At 51.8% G+C, this 25,996-nt stretch overlaps 2 protein-coding genes across 4 annotated transcripts; one reads left to right on the top strand and one right to left on the bottom strand.

Moving 5' to 3' along the window:
- Positions 1–1,675: 1,675 nt before the first annotated feature.
- Positions 1,676–15,375, top strand: BCL9L (BCL9 like). 2 transcript variants are annotated; one of them, XM_039721745.1, is made up of 7 exons: positions 1,676–2,064; positions 3,729–3,851; positions 4,921–5,131; positions 5,892–5,976; positions 6,399–8,790; positions 9,229–9,480; positions 10,742–15,375. In XM_039721745.1, exons 1-7 carry the CDS (start codon positions 1,764–1,766, stop codon positions 11,899–11,901), a joined length of 4,524 nt encoding a protein of 1,507 aa, XP_039577679.1. In that variant the 5' UTR covers positions 1,676–1,763; the 3' UTR covers positions 11,902–15,375. The 2 variants fall into 2 exon arrangements, with proteins under 2 accessions (XP_039577679.1, XP_039577678.1); XM_039721744.1 differs by having other exon boundaries at positions 1,677–2,064; positions 9,229–9,489.
- A 564-nt stretch (positions 15,376–15,939) lies between these two features.
- Positions 15,940–24,533, bottom strand: CXCR5 (C-X-C motif chemokine receptor 5). 2 transcript variants are annotated; one of them, XM_039722184.1, is made up of 2 exons: positions 24,243–24,533; positions 15,940–19,730 (listed from the first exon to the last, which is right to left on the bottom strand). In XM_039722184.1, exons 1-2 carry the CDS (start codon positions 24,279–24,281, stop codon positions 18,654–18,656), a joined length of 1,116 nt encoding a protein of 371 aa, XP_039578118.1. In that variant the 5' UTR covers positions 24,282–24,533; the 3' UTR covers positions 15,940–18,653. The 2 variants fall into 2 exon arrangements, with proteins under 2 accessions (XP_039578118.1, XP_039578119.1); XM_039722185.1 differs by lacking the exon at positions 24,243–24,533 and adding an exon at positions 22,019–23,368.
- Between the last annotated feature and the right edge of the window lie 1,463 nt (positions 24,534–25,996).

The following is a 25,996-nucleotide window of genomic DNA, read 5'->3' as shown; positions in this document are numbered from 1 at the left end:
GCAGAGCCCTCACCGAGGTGTGTGGGGCGGAGGTGGAGGAGGAGGGAGCAGCTAGCAACTCCTAGCTGGGAAGCAATGATAGGCCAAGCTGTGCATAACTAAGGAAGAATGCTTGGGCGAGCCTGCCACAGCACTGTTTGCAGAGCATGCCAGCAGCCCTGGCTCGGCTTGCAGGGAGGCAGGTGCCGAGAAGACCCCTTTGCAGAGAAGAGCCTTTCTGCAAGCACAGGACTCCCTCATGGTGCATGACAAGCTGCAGCCTGTGCCTTGTGGTGATCACAATCTTTGGGGATTATGGGTCTGCCAAATGTGCTTCACTCTGCTTTCTTTGCAAGGGTGCAGTAATTTGCCTGGCAGAGCAAGCACTTGGCTTTTGCTAGAGCTGTCTCCAGGCTCACCTTCAGCAAGCCAGCAGCAGCATGTGTAGTGCTGCTGAGCTCTTGCAGTACTATTTAGACACCTGGGGTTTGGTCTGGAGCTGGTGCTTCCTGTCCCTGGGTGGCAGAAGAAATCTGTGCACAGCATCTGGCCTGCGTGGTCCAAATGGGAGGAGCAGACCACAGCAACCCCCTTCCTTGTGTGCTGGGAAGTTTCTCATTCTGTGCACAGGGAAGCTTCTCGGGTGCACTGTGAGGTGTCATGCAAAGCATATAGCAGATGTGAGCAAACAGAGTACTGCCTCAGCTTCCATGAACATGTGGTTTACTCCCCTTCCCTCTGCTTCCCCAAGAAGTAAAAACGACTGTGACAGGATTAGGGTTGTGTGTTGGACCAAGGGTTTGTGGTGGCCTTCCAGAATACACAGTGTGATACAGAACTGCATCCCGGTCATCTCTAATGCCTATGCACAGTTCCAAGGGGAATATTCCCAGTGTGAGCATGAGACTCTGCCAAGGCAACTAGATCCTGCAAGGAGGGCTGCTGCAGCATTGCTCAGCTGCATGCATGTCCCTCAGCCCAGAAACCTCTGTGTTCTGCCCTAACCTCCTCTTCTCTGCCAAACTCTGCCTCAGGCTATGAGGCTATTCAGGTAACTGAGATGGGTTTTGAGCAGGAGAGCATCATCCAGGCATGTGGCACATTGCATCATCCTCCTGGGCTGGAAGCTCCTGCTAAAGTGGACACCCCCTCACCCAGAGCCTTAAAGCAGAGCTGGAACTGTCCCTCAGGCCCCCGGGAGAGGCAGAGCTTGTCTGATGAGTGCCTGCACTTCCCATCTCTGTCCTTGCCTTGGAACCCACTGCCTCCTTCTTGGTTGCCTCAGCCTTTGTCCCCTGCTCTGTCCCAGTTTTCTCTTTATAGGCTTGTGTCAAGACTGTCTGCTCAGTTGTCTAGTTGTCTTCTGTGTGTTTTGCAGCACAGAGGAAACTTACTTATCAGCAAAGGGGATCCCTGACAACAGTAGGGCACTCGATTTCTCTCTAGGGTCACAAAGATGTCTAAGCTCTGGAAACACCTGCAAAATAGCTCTGAGCATCCTTCTACTCACCAGTGAGTGAGTAACTGCAGAGCAGGATTTTTTGCTCAAAGGGGCCAGGGCTAATTCCCAGCATGAGCAGCTCTGGGTTGTACCTTGCCATGGACTTTGTCTGGCCCTGTGACCAAGTAACAGCCCCATTGCTCTGGTCCTGTGCTGTGCCCCCAGCAGCTGCACCCGTGTGAGGGGCACCGTGCTGACTTGCTGCTCTTTTCTCTTGCAGGTTTCTGATTGAAGGGCCTGCGAGCTCCCTCCACTGGCACTGTGGGAAGCTTTAGCCAAGCCAATGCACCCTGACAACAAACTGCCCAGCCATGGCAAGGCAGGCAGCAGCAGTGCCCTGGCCCAGCACCACAATGTGAGCCAAGCACCCACCTGTAACTTGGGCTCAAAGGGTGTGGGGGCAGGCAGCCATGGCAGCAAGGCCACTCAGATTTCCCCTGGCAACTCTGGACTGAAAAACAGCCAGAACACTGTCCCAAACTTCAGCTCCTTGAAGGGCAAGGTGAAGCGGGAACGAAGCATCTCGGTGGACTCTGGAGAACAGCGAGAAGCCAGCACCCCATCACAGGACACAGAATCAAAAGGTAACGCTCTCCTAGACCTTGCCTCAGCATGTCCTCCTCTCAGTTGCTACAAACATCCTGGCAGGACTTGGGATGGGAGCATCTTTGGTTTCTGTGCTGGGTCGTCTGTTCAGGCTTGTTCTGGCTGCCTGTGTGTCTTTGCATCACTGCTTGTGACATCTGCAGTTTTTGGACCAGAGTGGCTGAATTCTCATTTGCTTTGCATTTCATTCCCTAAACCATTTGTTACACCCAGAATCTGGCACTGGTTTTCACAGGCTACTGAGGCCATCTAAGCAACAGCATGGTTCAATGAAACTACACTGAACGCCCCTGCATGTGCAATGTGCAAACTTTTAACTTGAATCTGAGTTGTTTTCTATCTTCTTGTTGTTGGTAGAGAGCTGCTTTGTGGTGTTGCAGCTGCCTAACGACTCAGTCATGGTTAGCAAGGAGGTGCTGCAAGGGTCACTGTCTGAACAGTTCTGTGGTTTCATCAGCAGTGGATAACTCTTGTGTTACAGCATGTGGCTTCTGGAAAAGGGCTGAGTCAGTGCTTCTAAACCCTTTGCCTACCCTGTCCTCAGTGGCCTTCCCTGTAACCTCTTGCATTCCATCAAGCTCTGTGCTCAGTGGCTGTGTGGGATACTTGAGCATCTCACAAACAGTTGTAGGGGGAGAAATTCCAGTGGTGCCCTCGGTTCCAGCCAGGACTCACACCCAGTCTGCAGAGCTGCAGCTCTGGCTTGTGCCCCTAAGGATTTGTTTTCACAGTCAAAGCCATGTTGCCTGACTGGCTTAGGCCAGAGCTGTGCCATGGAACAACAGGTAGAATGTACCTGAATGAGCTTCCTGCCACCAGGAGGGCTTTCTCCTGTAGTGTTACAGGGGTAACCATACACTGCTGATCAGAAGCATTTTCAGTTTTATCCCAGAGCTGTCTTGTAACCACACTTCCACAGGAAAATTATTAAAATGGCCTGATAAGAAGTTCCCGAATCTCCTATGTTCCTAGTGCACTGACAGGTCATGTGAATATGGTCATGATGTAAAAAAGACGATGTAAAAAAAGTAAGGCCAGACGATGTTTCATTAGTTAAAGCACACAACTGGAAGTTATTCATCCTGTGTTTGATTGCTCTCCCTGAGTCCCTAAGTGCCTTTAGGCAAGCCACTTCCTCTCTGAGCTGCATCAGTCCCATCTGAGAGGGCGGACACGTGGAGGGAGCATACAAGTTTATAGAGAAGCATGAAGGCCCCTGCCTGATTGATGTTGACAAAGGGCAGAGTCTGTCTCTTGTTCCTACAAAGGATGTGAATGTGCCCTCCCATCCTTTAATTGCTGAATCAAAGACTCTTTAAATTTACAGTTAATGTCCAAAGCTCTAGTTTGGAACTGCAGGTGGATACATCCTATGTGCATAGATTCCTTTCAGGCAGTATGAAATGCATCTCATTCTGAAACTTTGGCTCTCACAGGGAAGTCTCACTAGATCTGGCTGCTAAGACAAGGAGCCCAGACTGAGCAGATGCTTCAGGTTCTTAACCAGTGCTGGGCAGATGTTAGCACAAGGCTTACTGCTCAGTGCATGCTGGTGGGGTTGGCACTGCCAGCATGCAGCCCCAGCTGGGCAGGAGCCCAGCCCTTCAGCCCCTCGAGGTCTGATGGCCCTGTCCCTTTGCAGGCGAGGTGGCTCCCCGCAGCAAGCGACGCTGCGTGCTGGAGAGGAAGCAGCCGTACAGCGGCGATGAGTGGTGCTCTGGGCCGGACAGCGAGGAAGACGACAAACCCATCAGCAGTGCACACAGTGAGTGGCTGCCCCTTCAGCGCTCTAAGCTTGGATAGAGCCAGGTCCTTCCTGTGGCTCAGGAGGGCTGATGACACTGGCACCTCTAGCTGTGCCTGTGTGTGCTTGTGGGGCCCTGTGCAGTTGGTGGTCGTTGTGCTGTGAGCATGCTGGCCGTGCAGTGAGGCCTTGGACCTGTTTTGTGGAGATGCTACAGGCATGGTGGAGGGAAAGGTGTTGAGGTTGAATGTCCCTGCTGTACGTTGCTCTGGCCACACTACCCTGGTCATAATGGCAGCCAGAGTGCAATGTGCATTGCTCTTGCTGCAGCAGCTGAGTCTCTGCCAGGCCACTCACCTTTCTCTCTGCAGCTGTGTTGTAAAGACAGCTGAGTGCAAAGAGGCTCTTTGGGGTCTTGACAGTGGTTCAGGCAGAGCTGAGCTGGCCTGAGGTGTGCTTTTTTTGGGACAATGAACTGTAGGTCTCCTCTGTTTTCCAAAAGCATCAGCATTCTTTGACATTTTGTATCTACAATTCACTTTGCTTCCAGACTGTAACAGGGAGAATATCTGAGAGACGGGGCAAGGTCCTGTGGGGCCTGAGATCCCCATGCTCTCTGTTGGAGAACATGTACGTGTAGAAAAGCAAGAAGAGGGTTGCCTCTGTGCCTCCCAGCACATTGTTGCCATTGTCTCTGGAACATCCACTTGCACTTCTCAGCACAGTGCACAGCCTGTGCGGGAAGGGACATCGCTGCTTGCCTTGTCAGCCTGCTCCCAGGTCTGCCTGGCAGAATGGGTGACGGTGCCCAGGGGCAGGGGCTGGCAGTGTCCCCACACCCAGCAGTGTCTCCGGTGTAAGTGCTGGGTCGGGCTGCAGAAGCTGCTGCCCAGGGGAGAGGTGGCTGGAGGGGAGCAGGGAGCCAGCTGGGTTAAGGTAGAGGAAGGCAAGGCATGCCTGTGGTAATTGCAGCGCTTAGTAATATTAATTATGGATCCAGTTTAACGCAGCCGAGGAGCGCGGGCCGGCCGGCGGGGCCGCGCTGCTCCCTGCTGGCGGCCGGGCCCGCAGCTCTCTGCTCTCTCCGCAGGCTGTCATGTAGCAGATCCTGCCATGTCCACGGCCCCACAGCTTGGCCCAGGGTCCAACCCGCTGCCTAACCTGAGCGACAGCAGCGCTTCCGGCGTGCCCCATGGTGCTGGCCCTGGCTTGCGGCCGGAGGCTGCGGGAGGCGGAGGCGGCGGAACAGGGAAGCAGCCTTCACAGTTTGTTTACGTCTTTACAACGCACCTTGCTAACACGTAAGCGGTAAACCCTGGCCGGCCTTGCCACACCTGCCTGCTGCATGCAGCACTTGAGCACGAGAGAGCTGGAGAAATCCGTGTCTCTCTGGTTGCACTGGGTGGGAAACCTCTGGGGTTTGTGAGGTATGCTGGCAGTCGCTGCAGGTGGACAAACTTGGACTTAAATGCCCACTTCCTACCAGTGAGGCCTGGCTCTGCACTCCGTTTCACCCACTGTGGAGCCCATGTAGTTGGCATCCAACAAAATGATTCTCCCAAAGCAGTGTGGGCTATTGTTCTGATTTGTAAGTGTCTAAGGGGAGGGTGTGACAGCGAGTGTAATGTAACACATGGTATTCTCCACACAGTTCCTCTCTTCTGTCCTGTCTTGTCTCAGCCATAGAGTCTTAGAAGTTAGTTTAGTCTAGTCTGTTTAGCCTAGGCTAAAACTAGCCTAGTTTTAGAGCTCTGCTGTAGCGCAGGTTCAGTGTGGGAGATTCCAAAGCATCTTGGTGACAACCACCTTATGGCAGCAGGCACAAAGCAAAGCCTGTCACAGGACATGGGAAGAGGGAAATTGAATGGCAAGTGATCATCTGTTGGAGATCCTCACTGGGGGCTGTGCAGGACATATGCAAGGACTCTGAGAACATTCCCCCTCCTTGGTTACCTCCAGGGATTTCTTTCTTCCTGCAGAACTGAAAAACAGAGGGGTCTTGGGTGGGTAGGATGGGGCGCAGTGGTTTGGGTTCTCAAGTGGTCTGTGCTCTCTCCCCAGAGCTGCAGAAGCTGTCCTGCAGGGCCGAGCTGACTCCATTCTGGCCTACCATCAGCAGAATGTCCCGCGGGCAAAGCTAGACCAGGTATTCCACCTGTGAAGCAATCGCTCCTGTTGGCACATGCTAACGACTATTACCCTTCCAGTCTGATGTGGTCATTCTCCCCCATCTCCTGGCTCAGCTGTGAAAGAAGGGGTTGCCAGAATGCCCATTCAGTGGGGTGGGAAGCTGCTTTGCTGCAAAAGTCCTTGGCACAAGTCCTTGCTGTTGTCAGCTGTGAAAAGTTTGGGATGGGCTGTGGCATGTTCCCCCGCAGTCACATGTGCAGAGTACCTGCTTGTGCGTTCCTAGATCATGTAGTAGTACCTACATTTTTTCCTGCAAGGAATGAAGGTGAACTACCGTGAGGCTTAATTTTGGGACAGAGAGGTCTCCTGCAGGGTGCAGGGAAGAATACCTCCCCAGGATCTTTCCCTGCTCAAGTTTCTTCCCCTTTTCTCTGCCAGGCACCACCTGCTCCTAAAGTGCTGGGCGTTGCTGAGCCACTTCCAATTAACCCTCCTGCTGCCAATGCTCCACAGTCCCAGCCACTGGCCCCTCAAGCAAGTCAACCACAGCCACAGCCTCCCCCACCACAGCCTCCAGCCCCACCACCTCAGGCCATCAATCAAACACCTTTGCCTGCGCCCAGCAGCCTGCCCCAGGAAGGGACAAGTGAAGATGGCCGGAGAGATCTGACTCCCAACTCTTTGGGGAACAATAGCAGCAACAACCAGCCTGGAAGTAACCATCCCAATACGCCCACTGCATCTGCCAGCACCATGCAGCCTGGGCAAGTGGACTCCTCCGGCACACCCAGCTCCAGCCTCCTTGGAGAGGGCCCAGGGATGCCGGGGAATGGGCAGGCAGGCCTGGGCCCCAGGAACACCATGAACTCAGAAGGGCTCTCAAAGGAGCAGCTGGAGCACCGAGAGCGCTCTCTGCAGACCCTGAGGGACATTGAGCGCCTGCTGCTGCGCAGCGGCGAGGCCGAGCCCTTCCTCAAGTCCAGCCAAAATGCGGCTGAGGGGGGCACTGCCCCTCAGCCACAGGCTGCCCCTGCCCAGCCCCCCGCGGCCCCTGCCAGCATGAAGAAGTATGAAGAGCCTCTGCAGTCCATGATCTCCCAGACCCAGAGCCTTGGTGGGCCCAGCCTGGAACATGAGGTGCCCCACCACCCTGGCGCTGACATGGGACAGCAGATGAACATGATGATGCAGCGACTGAACCAGGACAGCCTGACACCAGAGCAAGTGGCCTGGAGGAAGTTGCAGGAAGAGTACTACGAGGAAAAGCGACGGAAAGAGGAGCAGATCAGCATCCATGGTCGGCCCATGCAGGAGATCATGATCCCTCAGTCAATGGGGAGCATGATGATGCGTGGGCCTCCACCACCCTACCACAGCAAGCCTGGAGAGCAGTGGCCACCAGGGATGGGCAGCCAGCTGCGGGGACCCATAGATGTGCAGGACCCTCTGCAGCTGCGGGGAGGGCCACCCTTCCCTGGCCCACGGTTCCCTGGGAATCAAATGCAGAGGGTCTCTGGCTTTGGAGGGATGCAGAACATGCCCTTGGATGCTCTTGGGCCCATGAATGCCATGCAGAGGCCAGTCAGGCCTGGCATGGGATGGAGCGATGATATGTCTCCTATGGGAGGCCCTGGGAACTTTCCACAAGGCACCTTGCCCTACCCACCAGGGCAAGGAGACCCAGAAAGGTTTATGAATCCCCGTGCCAGAGAGGAGATCCTGCGGCATCAGCTCATGGAGAAACGCCCAGTGGCAATGCAGAGGCCCATGGGGATATCCAGCAACTCCATGAGCCAGGGCATGGAAATGGAGAGGATGATGCAGGCTCACAGGCAGATGGATCCATCCATGTTTGCTGGGCAGATAACGGGTGAGACCCTGAGCAGTGCCCCAATGGGAATGGATTTTGCAGGCACTCGGGGGATGCTGAGCCCCCCTATGAGTCAGTCAGGCCTTCGGGACATCGACACACCCATGGGCCCTGGCAACCTCAACATGAACATGAATGTCAATATGAACATGAACATGAACCTCAATGTCCAGATGACCCCACAGCAGCAGATGATGATGTCCCAGAAGATGAGGGGCCCTGAAATGATGCCCCACCAGGGCATGAACCCTGAGGAGCTGGCCAGGGTTAGGGCTCAGAATGGCAATGGCAGTGCAATACTAACGGGACCCCAGAAAATGATGATTCCCTCGCAGTTCCCCAACCAAGGACAGCAAGGCTTCTCGACAGGGCAAGGGTCTTATCCCAGCCTGCCCCAGGAGATGGGCAGTGGCTCAGACATGTTCAGCCCTGAGCAGGGCACCATGCCTGTTGGGAACATCGGTGGCACCACCAGACTCAGCCACATTCCTCTGCCTCCAGCCTCCAATCCCACTCCCACAGCAGGGGGAAACCTGGCCAACATGCACCCAGCACCTTCCCGGGGGCTGGGCCGCCGGCCCTCTGACCTCACCATCAACATCAACCAGATGAATTCCCCCAGTATGGGCCACCTCAAGTCTCCCACTCTTAGCCAGGTGCATTCGCCACTGGTCACCTCCCCATCTGCCAGTCTCAAGTCCCCGCAGACACCCTCGCAGATGATCAACATGCCACCTTCAAACCAGTCTGGACCCCTCAAGTCCCCCCAAGTGATGAGTTCCTCTCTCAACGTCCGCTCTCCAACTGGCTCACCAAGCCGCCTGAAGTCCCCTTCTATGGCTGTTTCTTCCCCTGGTTGGGTGCCGTCTCCCAAAGCCACCATGCCCAGCCCAGGAGTCAACCAGAGCAAGCAGACTCTCACTATGAACTCATCTGCTTCCATTGGAGCACTGGAGCAGGGTATGCTGGGTGTCTTGTGTGCGAGTGCATGTCTGTGCTTAGTTTTGATGAGTGTGTGGACAGGGTTTCTCCAGCCCACAAGCTCTCTCTGCAGCAGGAAGACACGTGTTCCTGTGCCTGGCCCCGCATCTCACAGAGCAAGTATGTTTTCCCAAGAGTCCAAACAGGGCCATTTCAGGTAGATCTGTGACACATACAGCAAACGCTGTGTCTGTGCTGGGCAGTCAGGGGCACGTTTCAGTGGAAGTCTGTCACTGCTCTGGAGCAGGATGTCTGCATGAGCCTTCTCAGAGTCCAGAGAGTGCTGTGCTGTGCCAGCTCTGTGCTTTGCAGCCTCCTCTGGCCACTGTTGTCAGAAGAAGAGGACAGGGTTGCTATCTGGTGGGAGTAAGCCATTGCATGTGAACAATATTAAGCTGATCTCTCTCTTGCTTGCAGGTTCTCTCCCTTCTGGGCCTCGGAGCAGCTCTTCCGCACCAGCCAGCAACACCTCTAGTACCATGAATCCGAACATGCCTTTTACTTCCTCTCCAGATCCATCCCCTTCCCAGAACCCCCTCTCACTGATGATGTCCCAGATGTCCAAGTACGCCATGCCCAGCTCCACACCACTTTACCACAATGCCATCAAAACCATCGCCACCTCTGATGATGAGCTGCTGCCAGACAGGCCCATGCTCCCACCTGGAAGTATGTCAGGTATCTACTTCTGGAGGTGGGCTTGCAAGGGGTCAGACTGTCTTGCTGCTGCCAGTGGACCTGAGGCAGCAGGTGGAGAAAGTATTAGGAACTCTGATCTCCCCATGACTGCCATGTCACATAGCTTAAATTTCCCCTTGTTTGTAACAGCCTGTGCACATCCCTGCCCTCTGCCCAGGCTGTCCATCAGCTTTTGGCTTAGGTGAAAGGACATGAGCTGGTCTGGCTTGAGAAGTCCTTCTTCCACAAGACCTGGAAGTTTTTTACCTTTACCCATGGAGATGTATTGGGCCCGAGTTTTCATGGCTCCTGGAGTTTTCTCAGGTCCATGACTTGCAGGCAGAGGTCCCCTGCTTAGAGCCCTTGTGTTCCTGTGCAGTGGGACAGGGGTGCTCTGAATGGGGCTTGGGAGTCTGGTGTTTTGAGTGGAGCCCAAGTGCCTGCACAGGCAAGGCTGTGTTGTAGCACAGTTGTGATTTCAGTAGGCCAGATACGCTCCACTAACTGGTGGCACTGGTGAGGACATCTAGGCAAACGAGTGTATTTTGTCACGTGGTGACCAGCCCAAAGGGGAATTCCAACATGCTCTACCACTTGATTTAGAGGTCTAAAGCTGTCTGATAAATATTTTTGTCAATTTTGAAAATGAAAAATCAACTTTTTGACTCTTTCACCATTGAGCAGTCACTTGGGTTGACCGCAGGCATGCAAATGCATTGGCTGCCTCTGCAGGCACTGATGGCTGCTCTGCTTTTCTGATGGGCACAGACTTTCCCGCCCAGACAGCACCTGTGCTGGGCTGCTGACTCTTCTGCTTTTTTCCTCCTCAGCACCCGAGGTTGTGTGGTCACTGGAGCTTGCTGGGTGGCAAACCCTGTGGCAGGCAGGGGTGAAGGGTCACTCCTTGCTACCTCTCAGGTAGCTGAGAGCCCTGATGAGACCATGTAAGGCACACACAGAGCTAGTCAGGGCTCTAAAATCAGGGGAATGTAAGAAATTACAAATCTAGCATGGGACTGGATGAAGCTGGAAGAGACCTCTGGTGCTTGTGGGCTTGGGGAACTGGAGTTGGAGACACTTTTTCCTGATGTTGATGCTTTGTAAGCCCATCTTGGAGCTGTTTTCTGGGCATCATGCTCCATGCTCAGGGCATTCTGAACAGGACTGCTTGGCAGGCTCTCAGCATGTAGATTTTACAGCCCTGAAAGGTCTGTAGGAAGGGTTAACTCTTCTCTCTTTTTCCTGTCCTTAGGCGTGACGGGGAATCAGCCAAATCAACTGCACTTGAACTCTGTGGGGCCTGGATCCTCTCAGAGCCCCATGGGAATGAACCTGCCTGGTCAGCAGCCCCTTTCCCACGAACCACCCCCCACCTCCATGATGTCCTCCCCAAACCCTCTGGGCTCCAACATTCCTATGCATCCAAGTGGGCCAGGGGCGGGCGTGCCCCCCCAGAACCCCATGATGCTGCCCCCGGGTCCCCAGGACTCATTGAACCAGCAGTGTGGCCCTGTGCCCAACAGTTCACAGATGATTCCTTCCAACCAGCTCGTGTTCCCCCGCATGCAGCAGCCCCACAATGCCATGCCATCTCCTGCCGGAGGCATGCCCATGGCCCCCAGTGCAGGAGGTGGCCCTGGGATGCAGCAGCATTACCCGCCAGGGATGCCCTTGCCGCCCGAGGACCTTCCCTCCCAGCAGCCTGGCCAGATGCCCCCTCAGCAGCACATGATGGGCAAGAACATCCCTCCTCGGATTGGTGACCCCTACCCACCCGTGCTTCCTGGGGTGGCGTCGGTGCTGAACGACCCCGAGCTCAGTGAGGTCATCCGCCCCACGCCCACGGGGATCCCGGAGTTTGACCTGTCCAGGATCATCCCATCAGAGAAGCCAAGCAGCACCTTGCAGTATTTCCCCAAGAGCGACAGCCAGGCACCCAAATCTCAGCCTTCCAACCTCCACCTCATGAACCTGCAGAACATGATGGCTGAGCAGCCCCCCGTGCGTCCAGGTATGAATGCTCCCAGCCTCCCCGGGCAGCAGGGCGTGCAGAGGGGACTCAGCATGCCCATGTGCCATCCTGGACAAGTGCCCATGCTGGGCAGGACAGGCATACCGCCCCAGCAAGGCATGATGGGCAATAGCATGCACCAGGGCATGATGTCTCCGCAGCAGAGCCTGATGGCCCAGCAGAATTTCATGCTGATGCAGGCCAAGCAGAGAAGCATGTCTGTGTCGGGGGAGATGTATGCCCAGACAGGACATATGATGTCACCTCAGGGCTCTCTCATGGGGCCCCCGCCTCAGCAGAACCTCATGGTCACACACCAGATGAGGCAGAGGAGTGTCTCCCTGGACAGCCAGATGAGTTATATCCCCGGGCCTGGGAACATGGCGAACTTGCCTTTTTAACCCTGACTGGCGCTCAGGGCTGGGGTGGGATGGGGCTGCGCCTACAAACATTTTTAAACCTTTCTCTGGGGGCGGGTTGGGGGCCAATGCCAGTGGAGGACACCACGTGGGATGCTTTTCATATCGGATTTGCCTCTACACAGCAAACCAGATGTGCAGTAAACTTGATGTGAATTGGGTTTCTTTTTCCTTTCTTTTTTGGGGAAGGGGAGGGTGAAGAGGCTGGGAGTGGGGCTGCTAATTTGAACCCTGCGTGGTGACCAGGGACATCCAGACCTTGTGGCAGTTTGTAAAGTTTTCACTTATGGTTTTCCTCTGTCAAGTGTTTTTCTTGCCCTTTTTTCCTCTCTCTTTTTTTTGTCCTTCCTTTTTAAGCAACCAAAATGTGCAAGAGGGTTTTTGGAACTAGCTGTAAATAGGTCGCTGGGAAAGGCAAAATTTGTGCTGGTTTTTAATTGTCCTGTATTTCTGTGTTTTAATAGAAGCCTCAAAACATGTTTTAAAAAACAGAAAGAAAAAAACATGCTCAAGGCAACAGTGTACAAGGATTGAAATCTCTCCGTGGGGGAGGCAGGAGGATCCCCAGGGTGCACAGGGTGTTGAGAGATCCCATTGTAGAGTGACTCTGTCAGACCTGTGTTGTTCACTAATCTGAATGGTTTTGCATGTGTGTGGAGAGGGGGTGGTGCAGTGTCATGCAGCTCTCAGGTCCCGTGGATACATGGATACTAGGTCGAGTACACAAACATAACCACTCACCAAGGGCCATTGGGCCAGGGGCGGGGGGAGCTGATAGCCCCAGTGAAATGCTGCTGGAGTGGTGCTCATCTGGTAGGGCAGAGGCCACAGTTTTACAGGATGCAGCTGTTGCTGCTCTCTGGAGAAGCTGCTGTGTCTGGGATGGGAAGGATGCCGGCCCTTCAGCTGGAGAAGCATCAAGAATCTGGGCTTCGCAGATGGTAACGTGCTGGACCTGAAGGTCTTGACCAGCTCTGTCACCTCTACTCCCTTCTCTGCCCTTCATGCTGTGTCCCCTGTAGGCAAGGTGTTGCGGTGGGTAGGGACAGATGGGCTTTGAGGTGAGTGGGGTGATGCATTCCAGTGCTTCCAGGAGAGGCTAGCTGGGAACCCTGATCTTCTGGAGCCTTCCTACACCAGTCCATTACCCATCCATTACCCTTCACCACTGTGTCCTGCTTCCCAGCCACTGAATGCTTTCCCAGGTTTTCCTTGTGCTTGTCAGTCCTTCATCTGTAGAGTTTTGCAGGCAGTCTTCACTCCATGGTAACCTGAGCTACTGGCAGCAGCCCTGCCCTGTGGCACAGGAGAGGTCCAGCTCTTGAAGAGGGCCTGGCCTTGAGTGCAATACTCTACCTCAGCATTCAGTGTCAGCAGCATGGCCATCCTGTGCTTCAGACAGAAGAGGCCACAGTCGAGTTGCAATCTCTATTTCCTAGGCTGGCAAAAGCATGCCATTTGGACAACTCTGGCTTTTCTGGATGCACTCCACCTTCTCCATCCTGTACTCCGTAAGGTTCTTCCTGCATGCAGCCCTGATGGTCTTTCCCATGTTTTTCACAGAGGGGAATGTGTCATGATGCACGCATGTTTCTGCACACATCACAGTATCTCTGGACCTCTGTGAGGACTTGCAATTCCAGCATCCAGTGGTGAACCTGGGGCACACAGTTGCTGGAGGAACACTGCTTGGAGGATTATCTCTGCAGAGCCAGGCTTAACACACTACCTCTCTTATAACAGAGCTCACCTTTCCCAACTTGCTGTTGCCAGGAGGAGAGGGCTTTGGAAAGGGAGATTGCCAAGTAGTGAGTGAACAGCAACACTTGTTATCAAGTTGCAAGCTATTTGGAAAGGCTGGTGGGTACTGAAATATCAGCCCAGCAGTTGTCTTGATCCAGTCTGTGAGAAGATGGAATCATAAAGTCCAGTTAGGAATACATTGAAGCTTTGTGGCTTTTTGTAGTGCTAGGTGAGAAGCATGGGTTTGGATCTGAGGAAGGATCTTGCTCTAGTCTCCTGCTTTGTAGGAGTTTGTTGTATACTATGTGAGAAAGTAACATTTTTTGAAGTGGTGAAACAGGAACAATCATGAGAAGTTCTCCTTCCTGCTGAGGCAGTTGGAGCAGAAGAATAATCAGAAGATCAGGCTTTGGACCTGACATGTTATCTGGTTGGATTCTTGATCTTTCAGTGTGTGTTTCATGCGGGAGGATGTGGCTCAAACAGATGTAGCTCTTTCTAAGCTTGACTTGCCTGAAAGGCTGTAGCTTCTCTTGGCTGCTCTTCAGGCTGTTGGCTGCTGGTAGCTTCTTGTAAACATCCAAATACCAATTACAGTCCCAAACTTTGCTCATCACCTACCAGCAAGTCTTGGCTAATTTGAAGCCATAACATTTTCTCTATGGAAGTTTTTTTGTTTGCCTGTAGATAGCTGTTGTTTTAGCCTGGTTGAGATCTCCATGTGTTTGTACTTTCCCTGTTGTCCCTTTTGCCCAGCCCGACACAGAAGTTGCCTGGGGCTTGCAGTCCTCACTGTGTCAGCAGCGCCTTGTCCTTGTATCAGCAGGAGCCTGCAGGCTTGTGGCACACGCTGTGCCGTGCTCAGAAGACTAGTGCTGAGTGCTCACAGGGACATGGTAGTGTGATGCTATTTCTGCCTGGCAACAGGAGGAAGACCTGTCCTTCAGTGACCAATAAGCCTTTTGACTCAGCAGCCCTGGATACAGAAGGGAAATCCCGATGCTAGGTCAGAGCTGAGGACTCTGGAGCAGCAGTTGGTGCTCTTCTGCAAAATCTCACTGCCCTGGAGCCAGCCCTAGCCCTACCACTGTGATGGCTGAACAATGGGGAGAAGAAATGCTGCCTAACACCCCTGTGCCCTGAGGGCTGCTCCCAACCATGTCTGTGATCAGCAATGTGGCAGGAGTTCCTTTGGAGGCTCAGTGACAGCCAGTCCTTGTTAGACCTGGGCAAGGTTTGCCATCAGCTGGTTGCCCACTGCCGTGACCTGTGTCTAGTCTTGTGTCTTGTAGTTTATTGCTTGGCTCCTCACCTTGAGTTCTGTGTACTGACTCCACCTAATCACAGTAGAAGGTTTGCCCATCTTTTAGCCATGACTTTGCCATGTTTTTCCAGCTCCAAAAAAGCGAATGCTGGGAAACAGCATCTTTCAGTATGTTGGATAATCACACACCTGGAATTAGCTTTCACATTGAGGTAAAGTTGACTGACCTGTTCTCTGTCATCCCATGGAGAAACTTCCCCAGTCATTTTGTACCATTATATAAATATATATATATAAATATAAATATATAAATACAATATGTGAAGACATCTTATTGGTTTTTATTTGAAACAATTTTTAGGCTTGTTTTTGGGTATCTGTGCTGCCTGTAATGTATTGACCTGTTTTATAGGTGCCTTTTTATTAAAAAGACAAATTTCAAGACCTGACCCTGTGCCTGTATTTTTCCACATGATTTTCCACAGATCTGCAGCACAGACAGAGAGTGTAAGAGGTGCTGGAAGGTTTGCGTGGGTATCGGGGGAGTCCCTTCTCTGCTGCACTCCCAGGCACACGTTCATTCATGCGTTCCCTTACTTGCACTCACCCATGCATGCTCCACTGCCTGCCACGGCCCTGTGATCACTGTGTGTGTGTAGCAGGATGCTCTGCTGGAACCCCAGCTCTGTCTCCTGGGAGACTTGGTTGCCCTGCAGGAAATGCAGAGCAGTGTGCTCTTGTGAGGGTCTTCATGTTCCCATCTTTGGGGCTGCCTTCATCAGAGATCAGGGCTTCCTCTGGTTTGTCTGCTGGAGCCTTGTTCTCAGAGCACAGTCCGGGCTGGAGGTGCAGAGGCTGTGCTGGGGAGGGTGCTGACATCGCCATCCCAGGCATCATCTCTCTGCTTTCTGCAGGAGCCACCTTGGAGCTCCCCTTGGCTCAGTCCCCCTTCCCGGTGGCCTGGGTGGGCAGAGTGCATCTGTCTCGCTTGGCAGCCATGGCACAGGGCTGAGCAGAGTTACATTGGGCAGGATGAAGGTCTGCCCGAAGGCTGCAGGGGTGGCTTTGGCAGTGTGAGTTCTTAGCAGGGAAGCCCACTCTGGGGAAAGGTGTTGTGACAGCCATGCAAAGCTGTCACAAGGAGATAGCAAGGATTTTGCTGAGTGGAAAGCAGAGCTTCTTCTGCAGTGAAGGAAAGTTCCTCTTGCTATCTTCTTATTCAGCTGGCTGGCTGCAGGCAGCTGTGGGAGGAACAATAGCAACTCTTTGGGGAAGGTGTGCCAGCTCTGAGCCAAGCCATTCCCAGGCTGTCTGGGCCAAATATAAGGTGTAAGGGCAGTTTTCCAGTCAGGTTAGCAGCTGCTGTAAAACTGGGGCAGGAGGTGCTGCAGTTAGTGGAAGAGGCTCTGTAAAGCAGAGAGGTAATACAGGTCTGGACTGACTCTGAACACAGCAGAGCCTTCTGTGGCACTGGTGAAGGGGAATCTGAGCAAGGTGCTCCTCTAAGCCCTTTGAGCAGAGCTTGTCAGAAAGGTGCCATCTGCCCACTTAGACCTCTCTGATGCATCTTCCTTGAATAAAGTGACACAGTTACAGACAAATGCTTACAAGCACTACATATGAGAAGATGGTGTTTTATTCACCTGTTTATTACAGCTTACCTCAGAACTTCCTAAAGGTTTGTACACACCAGTGCTAAAAGCTATAGTAACAATAGATGTGTAGTCTGTTCACTCTCATTTGAGTGCAGATTTTCTTTTTACTTTGTGACCACTGTAAGAATTTTGATTATTATTGAATACTTTGATTATTATTTTTTTCAATAACATTTTCATGTAGAAACACAGTTGTCACCATAACCTGCTGGGGAGGTGTTTACAATGCTTCTGCAATGGATTTTCTCATTGGTAAAACCGTGGAGAACACAAGTGCAGGCTTAAGAGACTTGTCCTTCTCTGCTGCATGTATGTGCCTGAACAAGCACAGTTGCCATTACTTGAAAGTTTCATCTTTGAAGATGCAGTGCTGCAGGAAATGGAGGACTGCCTTACACTAGGTGAGTTTTCTCCTCAAGTCACAATGTGAGATCAAGCTATTGAGATCTCTGCCTGAGTCAGGCTGAGGTTATGTGGCCCCTTCCATAATGGCCGGTCTTTATAGCAGGGCCCTTGAGTACGGTGAAGTTCACCTGGAACTGAGGTGCCTGCTAGTGGGATGAACTTCAGAAGTGAGGTTAGCACAAAATTCCTGCTGCCACAGGAGAACTAACATTGTTTCAACATTGCTTCAAATGTGAGGTGAAGGGTAGAGGAGATTTTAAAGTGTGCATGTGAGGAGGGTGACATTGGTATGTATGGCTCTCCTAGAGTTCTAGCCACAGCACTCTTTAGGAACAGAAATGTCATGGAGCAGTGTTGTGGGCCTGCTGCCATGTTAAACTGTGACAAGACCTCGTGGGCAGCAGCAAGCTGTCTTGATCTGCTGGGGCTTCCCCACACACCAGTTTGTGGTGCAAGAATTAATGATGGGGAAAGCTACTGCTCTTACTTTGAAGCAAATTATCATCAAGCTGCCCTGATCTGAGCAGTTTCTGCATACTTGCAGTTTAGGCCAAGATCACCACCCAGGTCTGTTCTCTGTAGACCTGGATGCAGTTAATCTCTGAAAGCCCTGTAGGTGCAGGTGGAGGAAAACTAACAGAAAGCACAGTGCAAAGCAAAATGCCACATTTCCTCTAGCCTTCTAAAAGCAAAGGAGACTTTCCCTTACTCTGGGGCAGTGGGTCTCTGCTCTCAGAACCCATAAATAGCCATACAACTAGCTGCCAAAAAAAAGAAAAAGTTATACCATCAGCTTTACAAGGCTGTGTGGTTTCTCTCCCCTGTGTGCGCTCACAAGACAGAAGCCATCTCCTCAGATGGTGTTCCTCCTTAAAGGAAAACTTTTGCATAGTCAGGCATTTAGTTGAGCAGCCACTCACAGGAGATCGTAACAGCAGTAAAACAGATCAAATGAGTGGGGAAGGATGCAACTGGTGTAGGAAAGGAGTCTGTGACAGTGAAATCTTTCAGTCTGTGGGAGGACCTCCTGGCATGAGCTGTGTTGGGAAGATGAACATGTTGTGGCAGGCTGGGGGGATATTATGCAGCAGGAGGACGATGTTACAGTCAAAGAATGTCCAGCACTGTTTGCCCATGCTGTTGGATTGAGCTTTGCAGCCCCCATCAATCCTACTGCATCTCTCCAGTTGCGATGGCCACTGAGTTCCACGGCTTCCCTTGAGCACGTGTGTACCAACTTAGCTAGTGAAATGGAGACCTGCTTACTGACATGACTCATTTACTTGGCTGCACATTTTTCCTTAACCCTGGCACCCCAGTCCTGTGCCTGGCTTTGTGCACATGATGCCTGCAGTCCGGTTTTCAAGGGAGAGGTGGGAATGTCAGGTTCAACCCACTTGAGTGACCATCTTCATTCAGCTCCACAAGAGCGACCATCAGACATCAGCATTCACCAACAGCTGCCAGAGGGATCTCTACAAGTTTGAGAACCAGGAAGAGCCAAGCAAGGTGTCTGATAGGATTTGGGTGTTTGGTGGCTATTGGACCTGTTTCCTGAGGAGTGAAGAAAGTTGTGGGGATGCTTGTGAAACTTGTAACTGAGACCACAGCAAGTGTGCCACGGGGAAGGAAAAACCCAGTTCTGCCCTGTAGGCAGCCCTTCCCAACTAGAAAGTGGAGATGGAGGTGGTGTTGTCAGAGTCTATCCCACTACCCTTCCTTGTCACCTCCAGGATCTCCTGCAGGGTCTCCTGGCTTATGCAGCCAAGCTCCTGCAGGATCCGGAAGAAGTCATTACGGAACTTGACCCCAATAAAAGCGTAGAGGATGGGGTTGAGGCAGCAGTGTGTGAAACCGATGGCCTCTGTCACCATGATGGCTGTGTCCAGTTGGTCTTCCAGATGGCAGTTCTTGGTGAAGGCTTCTAGCTTGGTAAGTGTGTTCAGGAAGATGACGATGTGGTATGGGCTCCAGCACAGGAGGAAGATGCCTGTGACCAGGATGGCCACACGGACAGCTTTTTGCCTCTGCAGGCGCTGGGACTGACACAGCGCCCGGATGATGGCCATGTAGCAGTAACACATGACCAGCAGGGGCACAAAGAAGCCCACGGTGTGGTAGAGGAAGCGAGTTGCCAGCCATGCATTGTTTCCATCAATCCCAACCTCTGGAAAATAGCAAATGCTGCGGTTGCTGTCATCTGTCCAGACTTCCATGAAGATGAGATCGGGTAAAGTCAGAAGCAGTGAGCAGAGCCAGACAGCCGTGCAGGTGAGGTGGATGGAGCGAGCTCTGCGTTTGCGGTAGGTGTGGATTGCATAGACGATGGCCAGGTAACGATCCACCGCGATGCACCCCAGCAGCATGCTACTGCAGTAGAAATTGATCTTGTGGACAGCACTGAGTATCTTACAGAGGAACTTCCCAAATACCCACCCAGCCAAGCTCTCCACCACACTGAATGGGAAGGTGAACAACAGTGCCAGGTTGGCCAGGGTGAGGTGGAAAAGGAAGTTTTCTGTGGTGGTACGAGACCGCTTGAACCTCTCTAAAATGACCAGGACTAGAGCATTGCCCAGAGTCCCCAACACAAACATCAGCAGATAGATGAGGGGCATGAAGACCTTTCTGAAGGGGTCTCCCTGGTTGCCAACCACAGATGAGGCTGGGTTGAAGCAAAAGTAGCCCTCCAAAGAAGGGGTGGTGTTCTCAGCTTCATAGTAACCGCTCAGCTCCACCTGGTTCTGGGGAACGGAGAGAGTCTTGTTAATGGAGGGGAGTTTCTCAACACAAGAACCCAGTCCCCCAGCTGCACCTGACAGACCTAGAGCAGAGCACCCCTATGTCCTGCAGCCCACCTGCACCACGAGGTGATGCTGTTTGCAGTGGGATGAGGCTCCTCTTGCATTGGAGGCCCCTCTACTGCCAGGAGGTGCAGCAGCAGGTGGAGAAGGTTTCCTCCATCTGTGACAGTGAGGGCTGCTCAGTCTGCAATGTCTGACTGGAGTATTTGGGGATATTTTGGTGTCCAGTCAGATGATCAGTTTCATCTTCTGGTTCTTGCCAAGTTACCTGCTGGCAAATTTTGCTTTCTCATATAGAATGGAACCCTCCTCTACCAGCTTTCCCGATTTTTCCCACCCATTTCTTACATGGACCACTCCTGTCCTGCCTGCTGCCTGCTGTCAGGTATAAAGGTGGTAGGATTCACCACACAGCACATCTGAACCTCAAATTCTGTGCAGTGAACCTGTCCCCTTCTTCTCATCCTCAGAGGCCTGAGACCTGCCTATGACAGAGCAAGGTGAGGTGGGGTCAGCAGCAGCTGCCCTTTGAGATCGCTTCCCACACTCGGAGGAAGGTGTGGGGCAGGTGTTCAACACAATGGGAGGAGTGTGCACAGCACCCCTGAGGTACTGTGGTGCCATAGCTACAGCAATAGATGATGGAGAGAGAGATCTGTTCTGTTGATAAACCTTTCTGTTGTGAGTTAATTGCAGTCAGAGCAGGAAAGGGAAGGGAAAACACCACTCAGACTCCAGACTGATATCCAGTAAGGGAAGTGCAATAGAGCTGCTGCGGATGTGATTAGCCCTTGGCTTGCTGTATCTTCTGGATCAGCCTGCATTCAGGCTGAAGCTGAGGGCAAGTCTCAAGCACCAGGAAGCTAGAATTCTGCTCAGGATGAGCTCCCTGGATCGTGGTTATGCTTCAGCTGGCCTTGCACAAAAAGAGAGCAGTGGAGGAGGTTTGTGGCAAACTGAATATTAGTGACAACTGGGAAGAGCTCAGCAGCAGTCAGCCTGAGGTCCCCCACCCACACCCTCTCTGGAGACCTGTGCTGAGACTTCAGTGTTGACCACAGCGGAAGTCTCTGCTAATGCTTTCATACCTTTCACTGCCAGCTGCAGCAGTTTGCACCTGCTGCTCCTTCCCTCATCAGCCAAAGTTCCTGTCTAAAAATACCAGCCCTGCTTTACACAGTTTTAGACCTGATTTTGGGGTTTTTTTGCTCACCCAAGGGGCTACTAAGCAAAATTACTGTGACCAGCCTGGAGTCTTGCATTGTACTTAGCTAAGGAAGAGTATTTATGTTTCTTCTCTCTCGGGCAGCTTTCCCTGGGTAATGCACTGAGTGTTGGGGGGGTAAAGAGGTCACTTGGCAGCAGCAGGGCTTATCTAAACTCCTCTGCTACTGAAACTACCTGCATGGTTCCAAGAGAAGCCTGGGCATGCTGATGGGGCATAAGTCTATGGGGCATTACCAAACTTGTAGAGCAGACAGCAGGTGCAGGCAGTCCCCAAGCAGTGGATGGTAGGGGGGTCCACTGCCTAAGAGCACTCCACTTTTCCCAAGGGAATGAGTCCTTGGGAAAAGTGTGGTATAACCCTGCCCAGCTCTTGCTAATCTAACTGTGGGGCTGCAAGCCTTTGGTGAGAAGCATTTTGTATTACCAAAGAACTTTTATTTTTCTGGTTTAGGGTATCATTTTGGGCCTTAAGAAATCCCTCCCAGTTATTTTCCTACCCAGCTTGAAAGTATTTCCTGCCTACTCTGTACCCAGACCTTTCATGAGGAGTTAACAACACACAGAAATCTGTGATGTGCTGGCCAAGGCCAGATCCTTGAACCTCTCTGATAAAAAGCAAAACAACCTAAAAACCTTTGCAATTTTGTGTAGTGACCAAACCAGGCTGCTCAGGCTGTGCAAGTGACTGTGCTGAAAACCCCAAACAGATTACACGTTGGAATGGGAAATTTCACTGGGAAAGGGTTGGACAATTCCAGCTTTGGAGGGAAAAATGAAATTATGGAAAATAGCAGGGTTTGCTGGCTGGAGTGTGAGTCCTCCCTTGCAGCCATGCCAGCACCACCGATGGCAGTGGATGGCAGCTTGGGCAGTGTTCAGCGGCTTTGGCTGCTGACCAGTTTCCAGATCACCTTGTATTTGGAGCCAGAAGTGCAGAGGCTGAGTGCCACTATCAGACACCATCTGACTGCTGATGGGGAGCAGGTAGGGAGGGCTCTTACTGTAAACCACTTGCTGTGGGTGGGGGAAGCGTGTGTGGAGCTGTGTTTGAATCGTCCTTGCCTGCATCTCTGAGCAGAGCAGCATGTGTGGGTAGGAGCACACAGAGACGAGTTGGAGACAAATAAAAGAGGATGAAAAATCAGAGTCTGGGCTGAGACAGGAAGGGCAAGGACCAGAGCTGCAGGAGATGCACTGAATATGACAAGCTGAGGCTTCTGGGAACTCTGCTGCAATTCTAGGAGTGGAAGTGGGTGGCTGCCTGATCTGGGATGGGATAAATCAACAGTGAGCATGCAGAGGGACCTTTGTACAGGTTTTCTGCAGGACAACTGCAGCAGATTTGGGGGTGGAAGAAAAAGTGTTGTCTCTGTAATAGAGCAGTCAAGTGCATGCCTGGGAAAGCTGTTCCTGCATGCTTTTTGTTCAGGGATCCCTTTACCCTATAACCTGCATCACAGAGTTATTCTGGTCTCCGTGTGTCAGCTGTTTTTCTCAGTTCCCCACAACTGTCAGCAATCAAAATATTTGGCTGTAGAAGTGAAGCAGCTTGTCCACTGTTACGGATTTTCCATGTGAATCAATCCCTTTTAGTCAATGCCAGGGCTGGGAGCAGTAAATCTCATTTTCAAAACCTTAGAAATGCAATTGCCTACATCTGTACCATCTACTGACAGAGCTTCTGCTCATGACTTCTCCAGGGGCTGAACCAGGGAAATCCAGGAATAAGACCAAGGCCTGTGGAAATACCATGTTACTGCAGTGTAGGTGCCTTAACACTCTTAAGTCATGTTGGCCCCATTGCAACGAAACCTGGCCTGAGGAATCTCAGGGAACCTGGTGCAGATCTCAGTGGTTCTTCTGCGACTTGTTTTTGGATGTCTAGTCCATAGCTGAGGAAGGTTAGCAGGCAAAGCATTTTTGCTATAGAGAAACAGGGTTATAATTTTGGGCATGGTACTTTTCTGCAAGGTTACAGAGTCAAATGGTCTCATATGGTATCAAAATTTAAGTGAGGCCCTCACTGTGTTCACTGTGTGATATTGAGATAAATGCTCTTTTGGTGTAAACCTTCTCATCATTTTCCCTTCATAATTACTCAAGTGATCAAATTATCCTCTCTGCACAAGGTAGGGTTTGTGTTGCCACCTTGACAAGACACTTTGGAGGCCTTTCTTTTTCAAATCTTTATGGGTAGGTTGCTGTACAAGCACTGAGTATAAGTAAAGCAACATATGGCACCACCAAAGCAAATACAGGGGTGCTCATGTGATATCTATGGCCTCCGTGTTCCAGGGAGGGAGCCAAATCTGGGAAGCTGCCAGGAGACAGAGGTGAGAAACAACTCCCAACTGCAGAAGTCTGAGAAAAGGTCTAAAACTCTTCCTGCTGTGGCACCTGACTGTGGGTGTCTAGTCCTAAAATCAAGCTGGGTTCCCCCACCCAACCCTCCTCCCTCCCCTCACATGGAGTTTCCTTTATGATGTAAAAGAATTCACAGCAGAGATAAAAGCACTAAGCTAAGGATAATGGAAAGTTTTGTACGCAAAGAAAAGGAGGTTTGAGTTTAGTTTTAACCTCTCAGCAAATTTTAGGGCTGCCACTGAACTTCAAGAGAGGTCTGGGAAAGAAGTCTTTTTAAAGTTTTAAAGGAATGTTTTAAAGGAATGACCACCATTTGCAAAGGACTTTTATACTGGATGAATCAGAAAATAAATAAATAGGGTAGGGCTTGCTCTTCCCTGCCGTGTAGGAAAAAAAGGAGGAACAGAAAATTTGGTAACAATTGAATCCAACATTTCTCTTTTTGGAATAACTAATCCTGAGGTCTGCTACAGGGAGCCACTGTAGTAAAAAAATAAATTCTGAGATGCAATATTTGAAAACCAGGGTAACGATAACGCTGCTGTGTCCTTGTTGTTGGATAGCACAACACACTCCATAAGGTGTAACTGCTCTTTTTCACTTGTAAAGGCTGGGAAGAGAACTGTGAGGTAGAATACCTAGTGTCATCACTCCCTTTTAGGAGCTCTCTGCAAGCAACAGCTTGTGGTCAAGTCTGGACTTAAGGGATGCAAGGACTGATTACGCTGGCATAAGAAACGGCTCAAGCCCTGCCTCTGCCAACAGGAGTGTTAGAAGATGGATGGCCAGGAACCCAGCCTTTCAGCCCACCCCAGCTCCACCTGCCATCCCTGTTATCAAGCAAAGCCAGGCCCAACTCACCAAGTCATAGGTCTCTGATGAGTAGCTGACAGGCCCCATGGCTTGAGGGGCACGATCCCTCTCTCCTCCAGAAATTGCTACAAAAGTTCTTTTCTGGGGTGGAGTTAATCATTTAAGTGAGTGGGGAGGGGCACAGAATGTAACAATAGAGTATTTGCAAGGCAAATGAGCTCAGGCATAGAAGGACCTGATTGATGTAAAGATTAACATCTAGCTTTATCATCTTTTTACTAGTGCTGTAAGTTGATTTTTAAAGTACAGTTTGAAGAGTCCATATTCCTTTGGTCTATACCGCAGAAGATCCAGAACATCTTTAGCTCTTCCCTGGAAACCTTCTTGCCCACAGCTGTCATTGTTACAGGTGGTCTGAAAGGCTTTGAAAAGTTCTGTGCTAAGGACCACCCTTACCAGAAACCTCCTGGATCCAGACACTTCTCTGGAGCTGTGCAGGACTTTGAACATGGGTATGGTCTGTATGATCATCACCCTCTGCCTTGGGGTCCTGCTGGCTGATTTAACCCCAGTGACTTGTAGTTGTTTTCTGCTCCTTTTTCTGCTTCACCCCTTGTCTGGGCTTGGGGGAGCGTGAGGTGGCTTGCACAGGAAAACAAGGCCTTGGCAGTCACTCTGCAAGTCTAGAGCAGGGCTAGGCAGCTTGATTTCACAAGGGTAACAAAGGAGAATCAAGATGGGAAATCAGTATTTTCCCTGCTTGGGGAAATGGGCATTTTGTTCAGTGATGTCACAGCAGCAGACTCACAGTGAGAATGCCCCGGTCTAGGTCAGCAGAGCAGGATGGCTTTGCAGCTGGCATTTGGGCAGACAGCTTTACCCGTGCGAGCAGCTGAGCTGGTTTGACAAGCACAGTTCCTGTCCTCCCCTTGTCTAGGTACAGCCGCATCAATGCCTCTCCACCAGCAAGGACTCTGGGGCACTTTGGGCTGGTGAAGGAGGAGGTGGCGTTATTCTCGCGAGCGCTGCTGGGTTACAACCACTCCTCCTGTTTCTTAGATCCCGACTCGTTGGCACCTGCTGCCCCGAGGATGTCGCTGTCCTCCCCTGCCGTGAGGACCTCTGTGTGCACCGGCATGTGCTCACCAGCTTCTGGGCATGATTCTCCTGGAAGGATGGAGAGCAGCAAACCCGGAGGGAAGCCGCGGGGAGCTCGCACTGCGCCTCACCCACAGGCAGAGCACAGACTGTGCTGCCAGGGCTGAGGGGTAAGGCAGGAGTGCAGGGCCCAGGAGAGGAACAGGTCAGGATGTTCTCAACCAGCCAGAACTGGAGTTTGAGGCTTGTGCCTTTTGCTGCTGAGGGTGGAAAAACAACCACCTAGAGATAGCTGTAGATGTGAGGAACAAGACAAAACCGGGAGTGTTCTTGTCCTTTTGCATGTATTTTGGAAAAACACTTGAAGAAAAAACTGACTGCAGTAACTACTAAGATTTCATTCCCACTGTGTCTCGGTTTGTCAAAATCCACGTCTAAGCAACAGCTGTCTAAAAAGAAATGCCTGTCAGGATCGCGGTTCCGACTCCTACAGAGTGGCTCAGTCCCTCATTCTCAGGTTTGCGTTGGCCCTGTTTTAGTGGCCACACAGCGAAGCCCGGTCGCATTTCCCGGTTATGAGGGAAGGGCCAACTCTGAGGGAGCGGCGCGAGCCCCACTCACGCAGGCGCCACACGCCGGGCGGGACGTGACGCGTGGCGCACGCCGAACGTCCGTACGCACGCACGTACGTGGTGCGTGTGGGG

This window comes from Passer montanus, unplaced genomic scaffold, assembly GCF_014805655.1.
Source record: "Passer montanus isolate IOZ18808 unplaced genomic scaffold, ASM1480565v1 scaffold47, whole genome shotgun sequence".
Classification (NCBI taxonomy): Eukaryota; Metazoa; Chordata; class Aves; order Passeriformes; family Passeridae; genus Passer; species Passer montanus.
This window is presented reverse-complemented; position numbering and strand designations above follow the sequence as displayed.

Bases quoted from the DNA above. Each gene is read 5' to 3' on its own strand.
- BCL9L (XM_039721744.1), top strand. From the start codon at position 1,764: ATGCACCCTGACAACAAACTGCCCAGCCATGGCAAGGCAGGCAGCAGC. The intron at 2,065-3,728 runs GTAACGCTCTCC...GTCCCTTTGCAG, and splicing joins ACAGGACACAGAATCAAAAG to GCGAGGTGGCTCCCCGCAGC. The intron at 3,852-4,920 runs GTGAGTGGCTGC...CTCTCTCCGCAG, and splicing joins ACCCATCAGCAGTGCACACA to GCTGTCATGTAGCAGATCCT.
- CXCR5 (XM_039722185.1), bottom strand. From the start codon at position 22,312: ATGCTCACTGTTGATTTATCCCATCCCAGATCAGGCAGCCACCCACTT. The intron at 19,731-22,018 runs GTAAGAGCCCTC...TCCGTTCCCCAG, and splicing joins CCCACAGCAAGTGGTTTACA to AACCAGGTGGAGCTGAGCGG.